The 11351-nt window shown below is 34.2% G+C and overlaps 1 protein-coding gene across 6 annotated transcripts in view; it reads right to left on the bottom strand.

Annotated features, from left to right (window-relative positions):
- Positions 1-4348: 4348 nt before the first annotated feature.
- LOC125665695 (corticotropin-releasing factor receptor 2-like) overlaps positions 4349-11351 on the bottom strand; it is a 42537-nt gene continuing 35534 nt past the window's right edge. For 4 of the 6 annotated variants that reach the window (XM_048898462.2, XM_048898463.2, XM_048898465.2 and 1 more), the window contains exons 7-14: positions 11003-11159; positions 10116-10246; positions 9529-9614; positions 9037-9172; positions 8643-8684; positions 7260-7370; positions 6081-6104; positions 4349-5188 (exon numbers count right to left, since the gene is read on the bottom strand). In XM_048898462.2, coding sequence (XP_048754419.1) covers positions 4538-5188; positions 6081-6104; positions 7260-7370; positions 8643-8684; positions 9037-9172; positions 9529-9614; positions 10116-10246; positions 11003-11159 — 1338 coding nt within the window. In that variant the 3' untranslated portion in view covers positions 4349-4537. The remainder of the gene's footprint in view (positions 5189-6080; positions 6105-7259; positions 7371-8642; positions 8685-9036; positions 9173-9528; positions 9615-10115; positions 10247-11002; positions 11160-11351) is intronic. The other 2 variants (XM_048898466.2, XM_056152403.1) reach the window with 1 other exon arrangement.

The following is an 11351-nucleotide window of genomic DNA, read 5'->3' as shown; positions in this document are numbered from 1 at the left end:
ATTGAGTTGAACTTTGTCATTTTTTACGCATGTCTTGAATAACCGGTACCTATTTTTGTAATCAACTCCTCTTACAACATTTATTTGACATCATTCAGACATTGCACAATTGTCATAGAAACATTAAATTGTGCATGTGCCTTTTTGGAAGTGATCGGACATTCTTTGAAAAAATGGCATGTACACGATGTAGTTGAACTCTGTCATTTATTAAGCATGGTACCTATTTATGTAACCAACTCTTCTCCCAGCGTGTACTTAACATTTATCAGACCTTGTACATCATAGATGTTATAAAAACATCGAATATATACATCTGGCATACATGTGACATTTTAAAAGTGATCCTGGTTTTATATATAAAAAAAACTGCATATATTATGTCATTTTCCAGTATGTTTTGTACTGCTGACTCATTAATGGATAACACATTTTAAAGCAATCTTGCCATTTCTGTTCTTGAATCGATTTCCGTTTAATCTATCAATCAATTTTGCAAGAAATAAAATGTAATTTATGTAATAGTATTTATAAGCGTTTATTCAGTTTTCGGAATGGGAAAGTTAGAACGTTTGAATCTCCTTTACGTAATACTATGGAGAGCCGTCTGGATTATGGAAGTTTGTTTCTTGTCTTTCACATTAAATCCTGCAATGTCTACACAGTAAGTCTATCATAGATAACTCCTACTTTAACACGTTACGCCAATGGAACCTAGACCCGTTTTGCTATTTTCCCCAAGAAATCTTTTACTCGAAAAATAAATGCGAACAAGTTATTAAATGTGGTAGTACAAATCTATCCTTATTTCTTATGTATTTATTCATTTTTCGGTTAATCATATTTTTCGTAAGGTTTCATAAATATTCGTCTGTCGGATTGAGTTGGACTTCTACTGCACATCGGGTTGAATTGATTTTCGTTTGCGCATTGGACTGACTTGATTTCTTTCGTAACATGAAATTTCAGTTGTCATTACGTATTGTTCATTAGTAGTGATTCCCCTTTAAGCATAAGTTACACTTCAAACTATATATATAAAACTCAGCAGTGTTCATTTATTTCCTCGAAGATCTATATCCAGCCTATGGATGATAATCACCTACGAGTTACTCTACAACAATATAGTTGTATTTGTCACTTAGTCTGAATCTTATTGTCTTTTTGCGGTTAAAGTTATCTGAGTATATTTTCAACACACAATTTCTTTTATAAATGTATGCCGTGTTATTTGTAACTTATTGTTTATAAAATCTAAAGTGTAAATTGTACTTTGTGTCTAATTCATTTGTTTTGTGTATAGGTTAATGCCTTTTTGCCATGAAATAAAACAACGTGGAACAGCAGTACTACCATATCTTTAGTTATTCCTTACTGCTTGGTTACATAGAGATATTTGTTTGTCCGACGTTAGAAACATTGCCAAGGTGACTTTTCTGTGTTTTGTGTTTGAGGCAGGCAAAAACATTCACCAACTGAATTGTAGCTCGTCAGTTCAGGCCTGGACTTCTCGAAAGAAACGTGAGTCGTAACTTTAAGTCTGAGATTGTACTCAAAATTTGACTGCTCAAATAAAAGTTAATTCAAACTTAAGTTTAAGATTTTATCGAGAAATCCAAGCCAGTTCCCATGCAAGGCCGAATAATTCATTATAATTCAAATAGCATATTGAGCGTGGCTTCTCCTTTGTGTCAACAAATTCACAATGGTCACATGCCTAAAATAAGCACAATGAAAGAATAATGTAAATTTAGAGTAAAATTAGAGAACAAAATGTATTTGCTAAACAAATAATAAGTTCCATGTAGCCAAATAGGAATAATTGATACATTGGAAAATTAAATATTGCTGTAAAATTAGTAACAATAATTTTACAGAAAACAATTACCAGAAAAAAACTTGTACGAAAAAGTAATCTCAACATATACCATACAAATGTCATATAACGGTTATTATTTGTCAATAATAACTAATGGATTCTGACTAAATGATTTAACGTCTTCATAATGTATATTTTTAAAGATGTGCATACATTAGATATTAAAAACTGTCTAAACATACAGTTTGTTATTCTACACGAACCCTTGGACCAAAGGTGTGATGAGATACCCGGGAGGAGTTAGCATCCCCTGTCCCATATCTTCATCGGGTAAACGGTGTAATACAGAATCAATTGGTATGAATCATGTCAATACCGCATTCTGCCCAATGGCAGGTTGTGTTGGTAAATTAGATTTGTTATGACGACCATAGATTTTGTGAAACGCTAACTTTAAAAGAGACTGTCAAAACTCATGCAATTTCAACAGCGACCATACGCAGAACATGCTCTTGCGTATTGCATCAATTGAGAGACATAAACACTACATGCAGACGATGAAGGAATACTGATACTTAAATATGACGATTTATAATTTGAAGTAATTCTCTTTGCCATAAAGTTGAGTACTTAAGTTTGTCATTTGCATCTATGTTCAATAAAATAACTAAGCATAAAGAAGGTGTGGTAGACTCTGTGGTGTCTTCTATTTCGAGTTCATTGGGATATATCGAATCGATATATGAATGAAAATGGTTATTGTTAATAGACAAATCACCGTGGAGATATCTAAACGTCGAGATGTATCCACAGCAAGATATTTTCTTCCCTTGTACAAGGTTTTAAATAAATTCTGCCTCGTCAAGTATATAAAAAACAGATTAGCTAATAAAGGAGGAAAGTTTGTGCCCATGGGAATTTCAACAGACTGTTGGAAGACTTGATCACCAAAGGCTACGATAATATATCAATGAGGAACTCCCGCGTCTTTCCAATATGAACCGCAGAGTACTTGTGCATAGAATCAATGTGGTGTTTGACAAAGTAATTTTTAAATGACTGATCACAAGATATGAATATTTACTTTTTCCTTTTTCATTGAACTAGCTTCCGATGATGACAAAAAGTCTAGTCTTTGATTTATCGCGAGGAATGGTCGTGTAAAGTGTTGAAAAGTCATACGTTTTGATGTTGATTTGAGAATGTTTTGTGATTTCAAATCTTCTAAATTAAAGGTTCTTTTAAAGTTTTTAGAATCCACATTTAATTTACACCACTTCTGGCATATGTCGTGGCACAATGCGTTTGAAGTTTCTCCTTTACAGCAGTTAATAATTTTGAGAGCAGCAACGATGGGGGCTTTATAGAACATTTACTGGATTTAGCAATTTATCTATGGTACGCACTTTGGTTTTAATATGTGTAATACGTGATTTTGATATTCCTCGTATAATTGTACCCATTCTGACAAGGTATCAAGTTCTCCTTTATCATATTTAGCGCATGGTCAGGCATGATCTTCCGACAAAATTCATAACATACATGAACTTTTGTTGCCAATTGAAAGACATGGGCTCTCTGAATTAGGACCGTATAAAATAAGTGATTTCAGGTGTTCATTTTGAACTATATTAACATCACCGGTAATGACGTGCCTAGCCGTCCCGTGGGGACCCTAGTTAGAATAGCTCATCAACCCCCGTTACTTGTCGTAAGAGGCGACTAAAATAGGGAGGTTTTTCGGATGAGACCGCAAACACCGAGGTCCCGTGTCCCAGCAGGTGTAGTAACATAAAGATCTCTCCCTGCTCAAAGACCATAAGCGTCGAGCATATGTCTAACTTTTGCAGTCCTTCACCAGCAATAGTGACGTCTCCATATGAGAGAAATATTCTCAAATGGGACGTTACACAATATACAATCAATCATGTCTTGCTGAACTATATTTGAAAGAAGAACACGTATGTGGTTTATGTATAAAATGGTCTATATCTAGGGAGAATAATAATGGTTATTGCTTTTGTATATTACAGGGGTTTCAACAGTCTCGTTTAAATTCATCATTTAGCAAATTTTATGGTCATTCTAGGGATTTAATTTACCAATACCATCTGTCATTGGGTGAAATATTGTCTCGTATGTTTCATACCAATTGCTGCAGTTCTTTACACACTGAGTTTGACTACATATCATTCCATTTAGATCTAGGGCTCAAGGTGAGTGTGTGACCATTCGACAGGGAATGCTAAACCCTCCTACATACCCGATCCCACCTCTGGTATGTCCAGGGGTCCGTGTTTGCCCTACTTCTATTTTTGTATTCTTTATAGGAGTTATGAGATAGATAACAGTTCGTTTTTTCACCTTTTTATACACAAACCGAGGGAATTTCAAGTATGTAAGCAAAGCATTTACTTCTGTAGTCTGAAAGACGCATCTGGAGTAGTGGAGAAAAGCGAGTATATAAATATAGATAAATGTTTTCCACGAGCCACTTTGCTTATTACGATGAAGTAGTCAGTCAACAAGTTTGGATTCGTGTTTTTACTCAGAAATTCTCGTATGTAATAATAAAGGATCAATACAACGAAACAAACATGTAACAAAATGAAATAGCATATAATGCATACTGATAACAAAATACAAACAAATGAATTTGGTATCACAATAAAAGGAAATCAAATAAATAATAAACAAAATTTAACATTGTGTTTGGTATCAAGAATCTTTTTCTTTGAGTAGTTTAAGAAATTCTTCTGTAACTTCATCGGAAAAACCACTGACTATGTTTAACTTAAAATCACTATTGCTGAGCACGGACCACCTGTTGCTTCTTAATATGCCAGCATTAGTCTCATCAAGTTCTGAAATCGACCTTGCTTTCCCAATTACCCGAGAACAATTGGGTCTTGTCACGTACTTCTTGCCACGTCCAGAATTAACTCTGTCAGAATTACAAAGCGTTTCCTTAGTATCACTATCAGAGTTTTTCATTTCTCTGGGAACAACCTCTCCGTTGTTTGGGACACCGATATCGATTACGCCATTTTCAATATCAGGGCAACTTACAACTGCAGAGGGTAGATCGAACAAGTCATCACCAGTGGTTTGACAATGTGGCGATTTGCATTGTTCTATGTCATTCTCACTGGAGCTTAATCTAAATTTTACGGAGTAAGACGATTTCAGATTTGATGGATCGGATGCGGAAGCAGTGTGTTTTGTGACGTCACCATTTATGTTAATGTTGGAATCTGATTTCGGTTTGTCTCGCACTTCCGTGATCAGGGTAAGCTTCTGATAGGAATTATTATTCAGATTTTCCAAACAAATGTTACTATCGGATGAAGATGACTGATATCCTCGGGTCTGTTGATAAAATGAAAATTAAAAATCAAAACGCATGCAAGAAACAAATAAAAATCGACAAAAAATAAAGACAGCGAAACAAACTGTGATAAAAAGACACCAATAAATGAATCGTAAGAAAGCTTTTTAAAACACAAAAAATCAAATCAATCAATTACAAAACGCCAAGTAAGTGTTAAGCTTGCAAGCAAAGAGAAGAAATAAAGACCAGCATGCATCAGCTACAATATTGTATTCCTACTAAGACTACTGTTAACCAAATTTTATTCTCGATGACTTTATTTCGCGATTTACCGGTGATAAACTAGTTCACGACGACTAATTTTCACGACCGACAATATTTTAAACATACAAAAGTAATTAAAGGGGTGGTTCGCGCAAGAAATGAGGTTAATTTCTCGCATAGCTATTGGCTCGTATTGTACCGTGACTATAAGTTTTTATTTTAGATTTTGCTTTGTTTGGTTGTTGTTGTTCTTTTCGTTTCACTGTTTAGAAAAATACTATGAATGGTTGGTTTATATACATGTATCATCTGCAAACCCCGATTTCTAATGCCCAGAACTGGATGTAAACTTGTCACGTGTATGAATGTTTATATGTTTGCTTGCCGTGGTGTAAAATCCTTAACTGCCGCTTACATTTTCCATGACTAAATTGTTTCTTATATATTTGTACGTCTTTTGTGGATGCGGATAAACAGGTTTTGATAGAAAATCTACGTTCATTAAGTGAAGTGCTTCTTCCATGCACTCCTCTTTGATGCTTTGGAATTTACAGCGAAATTTCTAAGCAAATATTCAATAGCCTTCACACCAGGTTTACAAGCAAAAGTTTAGATAAAATTAGTACACGTAATTAGCTTAACATTATGTTTGAACCACATTCTCACCAATGAACTCAAGGACATATCAAGCTGTAAGGTGAATAACATAAAATCATTTATGAAAAGATTACTGTGTTTAAGTAGGCAGCTGTCTGAGAAATTGCAACCCTAACAATTACATGTATATCAATAATTCATAAACGGTCTAATTTGCTTAATTCGGTATCTCTTCCGAATGGTAAACATTTATCTCAACAGCAATAGGCACACTCTACACATCGCTCAAAATTATTTTCTTCTAACCCTTTGATTTGATTTTCTTTATTATACAAAAGTATGAAAATCACTTCTCTAACAATTAACTTTTATAATTATTTTTTACCTTATCCAAAAGAAAATCAATCAGGGGTTTGTGTACATGCAAAACATTGTACCAACTGAATATCAAATTCAAATAATAGCATCTATATGAATATATTATAGATAAAGGATATCTATATTGCGTGTTTTGATATTTGGCTTATCCAACGAGTTGATATGGTGTATTTATTCGGGAGGATAAACCAAAATATCAAAATACGCAATTATAGATTATCTATTTATCTCATACGTCTTCTTTTCGCTTAAATTTGAGATGTTCCCCAGTATGGTAGAAACAGCTGATTGAATTTCTTTTGAATCCGTGGCTCGGACGTCGTGCTTATCAGTCTTTCTTACGCGGGGAAAAATAGTGCGCTTATAGTCCATTCTTATACAGTACAAAAGGGCATTTTTATAAAAAGAAACCATGGATGAAGATTGTTTTTAGAAGGGATTATAGTTTATAATTGATAATGGTTTTGCCATTCCAACAAAGTAGCAACTATTGACCGAGTATTTATTTTTTGACGTAAGCCCAACCTTCTTTTTCTACATACACTTCAAAGAAAGAGGTAATGAAAATGTTTAGCTGTATTATATTTCAGAAATTAACCACAATCTGGTATCTTTGATTTAATATTATAGACACACCCCGATAACAACTTATATTTGTAACATCTGAAAGAGATTTAAAAACGATCGCATTTTCTTACCAAAAAATAGGATAGCGTTTCTACCATTTGTATAATCAAATAAAGCAAAATGGTTTATGTTTAATAGATATTTGACAAGTATATATCGTTTATTTGTGTATTCGTATTATTATTTTTGGTAATATGCTATTATAAAGCATATAACCTACTACGGTATATATGATAGAAGTACCTCTGTTTGAGATAAGATACAAGACGACGTCCGCGAGTACCTCCGACTGCTATTCTTCAGAATGCGCTGTATCTTCATTCTCCTATATTTCTGTCGAATAACTTTGCGCACCTGTAAATAGCGTCCACAAACTCTTGAATGACTTGAAAGGTGAAGATAACAAACAATGATCAACCTCACAACTCCTATAAGCAATGCTAAAAACAGGTTGGGCAAACACGGACCCCTGGATATACCAGAGGTGGCATCAGGTGCATAGGAGTAAGCATCCCCTGTTGACCGGTTACACCCGCCGTGAGCCCTATATCCTGATCAGGTAAAGGGAGTAATCCGTGGTCAAAATCAGTGTGCCAAGAACGGCTTAACAATCGGTATGAAACACGCAAGATAACATTTGACCCAATGATAGGTTGTATTGGCAAGCTAGGCCATTATAATGACCATAGAATTTGCGAAATGCTGACTTTAAACGAGACTGTTGAAACCCCTGTAACATCAAATTGTTTGTCAGTAGCCTGCCTTGATTTTAAAACTGATCATACGCAATACAAGCTCTTGAGTATCGAATCAGTAGAGTGATATAAACACCGTATGCAGGTGATAATGGAATACTGCTACATAAATATGGGAAGTTAACGATGGAGAAGTTGAAAATATTCTGTTTGTCATAAAGTTGTTTGTTTGCCGTTAATATTCATTTTCAATAAAATATCTAAGTACGAAGCAGATGTGGAGGACTCTGTGGTGTCTTTTATCGCGAGTGCACATGGTTATATCGAATCGACATATTAATGAAAATGATTATTGTTAATAGATAAAAACGTCAATATATCACATGTAAGAATATCATCATAGATGGAATGTTCCTCAATGATATTTGGCTTATATCAACTGATACTGTTTCAAACATCCGAACATTGTCATTATATTAGTTGATATTACAGGGGTCTCAACAGTCTTGTTCCTGCAGATCGTAATTTTTATAATCGACATAATTATCTAATTTGTAAATACAAGACATTACTGGGCCGAATGCTGTGTTTATACTAATCGTTGGGCCGTTTTTACACACTGATTTTGGCTGCGGAATACTCCGTTTACCTGATCAAGATATAAGGCTCATGACACGTGTGACCGGTGAACAGGAGATGCTTAGTCTTCCTAGACAGCTGACTTCATCTCTGGTATGTCTGAAGGTCCGTTCTCTTGATTTTGCATTCTTTATAGGAGTTATGAAATTATTATTCGTTCGTTATCTTCCCTTGTTAACTGTAACTGGGAACAATTTGAATTAACTGCTTTTGCACACTGATGATAATTTTCAACTATTTCCATTTATACATCCTAAATAAAACTGCATGATTGAAGTGCAATGGGTCTTACCTCGCCGTTCAAAAAACAGTAAAATATAGAAATTAAGATTCCCTGAAAAGAAAGAAAATTGAATTAATTCATAATATTATAATCAACAATGATGGGGAATTCTTTAGATACTGCGAACCCATCAGTTTTCATAGAGGTGGTTAGATTTGTTTATTTAATAAATTACAATCAAGTACATATTCCGAGAATAAAGCACACACGAATAAAAGAAAATAAAGACAGCGAGGGAACCTTCAATCGCGATATTAAGCCTCCTCTAACATGCTAAATATTTTTCTCAGACTATTAAAGATTATATGAAAATACGATGATTGATTCTACAGTAACAAATCAAGTCAGCAAAACACGATTACCATGAACCTGTGAGAATTTCATTAGAAAAATGGACTCTGACCTGGTTAGAATGCAGAACCACATTCGTGACTTGATAGACCGACACATAGGAACCTCCGTCTTTGGGATTAAACGCCATAATGAGGTTGGTTAATCCCAGAAGTGGCATCAGAATTACCGTTGCTCTGATGGCTTTTCTGTAATAAGAAATTATCACTAAGGATGTTATATAGGATTTGACATCGGGGTTCAGATCGTCTGTCTTATAGCAGATCCGGGTTAAAACTGTGTCATTCAGATGAAAACGTATTTAATTTGTTAATATTTTTTCTGTGTTATGCTTTACTGTCCTCACGGCAGGTGTGACCGGTCGACAGGAGATGTTTACTCCTCCTAGACACCTGATCCTACATCTGGCATATCTAGGGATCTGTATTTACCCAACTCTCTATTTCATATTGCTTATAGGAGTTATGATATTGATCACTGTTCGTTATCTTCACCTTTCACGCATCCATAAAACAACTTTAAAAAATTGCAAATATATACTCACTTAATTCTTGATGATTCATGAGTATTGTTCGCCCTCAATTTTGTTACTAGCACTCTAATTATGTTAATTAGGAAGAATACGTTTACCTGTAAATAAATCAGAAAACAATATTCATTGATAGTAAACTAGGAAAAATAAAATAATTAATTTCTAAAGAGGATGGTCTGAATTAGGTTACACTCAGAGAGTACATGATCGATAAGAAAAATATATGGGATCCCAAGATGTGATACACAAAATATATCAATTTCATGAACATATATCAGGATTTAAGGATGTTTAACTCTTTATGTTATGCCATCGAACTTCAATACAAATAAAAAAATTTAGATAGTGGAAGAATGAGTGTGGATTCAAAAAGGAAAAGGAAACTTCATGACAAATAGATGTTTTAGCATTACCAAAGTGCTTGTAAGTCCTATTAAATCATATATATATATATATATATATATATATATATATATATATATATATATATATGTATATATATATATATATATATATATATATATATATATACTGTATATAAAACACGTAGTATATTGTCCATAGTCCAAATCAAATATTGAATATCTCTGCACTCTTACAATTAAAGCCAGCAGTATAGATCCCGATACAATATAGGAGTATGAAGAACGGGAGTTGTTTTGCCAGCAGGGGGTAAACACTGTAAAATTCATGGCGACCGCCCAGGACACAGCAATGATTCCTGGTAGACCTGAATAAATCAAAAGTAAGTTTATTGTTAATCCATTGCCCACGAACTTTTCCAGTCACCTGAATTTATTTTACTTCCATTTTTACAATAGGATGCATTGTTTTGTTGCTGATAGCCATATCATACATAATGCATTGTTTCTGCATAGGGAGAAAATGGAAAATACATGTACATTACATCAAATAAATATCTTAATTTCATTTTCTTGTGAAAATCTTTCTGATTAATATTTCAAAATGCGAAAGGGCAATAACGCGTTTTAAAATGTTATTGTATTTATGTCTTTGAACTGATTACATACGTACGAGCATGTTTTGCGTAGGATCAGTTTTTAAGTTTTTGAATAGAGGAAGGCTACTGACAAATAAGTTGATATTATAGTGGTTACAAATATCCTGTTTAAGTCAGCAGTTTGGCAATTCTATGGTCGGTAAAGCGACTAAATTCATGAATACATCCTGTCATTAGGTTAAATGCTGTCTGGTGTTTCATACCAGTTGTTAGATCGCCCTTTACATACTGATTTTAACTACAGATTACTCTGTTTACCTGATCGGGATGTGAGTCATGCAGGGGAATGACCGGTCAACAGATGATGCTTACTCATAATAGGATCCTGATCCCATCTCAAATGTCTCCAGAGGTCCGTGTTTGCCCCACTCTTAATTTTGTATTCTTTATAAGAATTATGAGATTGATCACTGTTCGTTATCTTCACATTTTCATTCAATGTTCTTAATATCTAACGACGCTTACCCCATCCTATGGCACAAAATATATTGAATGGCGCATCAGTGGAAAAGACGGTGACAACAATGCTGTTATGGAGGAAAAGTCCCTCCACAAACATCCAAAAGTTGTTGCTAACCATTATATACTGACTCAGAACGATGATAAGCTTACAGAACCAGTCCTACAATACAAAATAATTAGACAGGGGACATGAAAATACAAATAAAAGCTTTAAAAATTGCTAGAGCGCAGTCTATTCTGATACCGGTTTGCAAACTATCCATGCGTTTCTGCGGAATTAATGATAAACGTCAGAATTGTCAATTTTTACAGCGTTAGTTTCGGATTCAATTCATTTCATTTATAACTGCAT

This window comes from Ostrea edulis, chromosome 10, assembly GCF_947568905.1.
Source record: "Ostrea edulis chromosome 10, xbOstEdul1.1, whole genome shotgun sequence".
NCBI lineage: Eukaryota > Metazoa > Mollusca > Bivalvia > Ostreida > Ostreidae > Ostrea > Ostrea edulis.
This window is presented reverse-complemented; position numbering and strand designations above follow the sequence as displayed.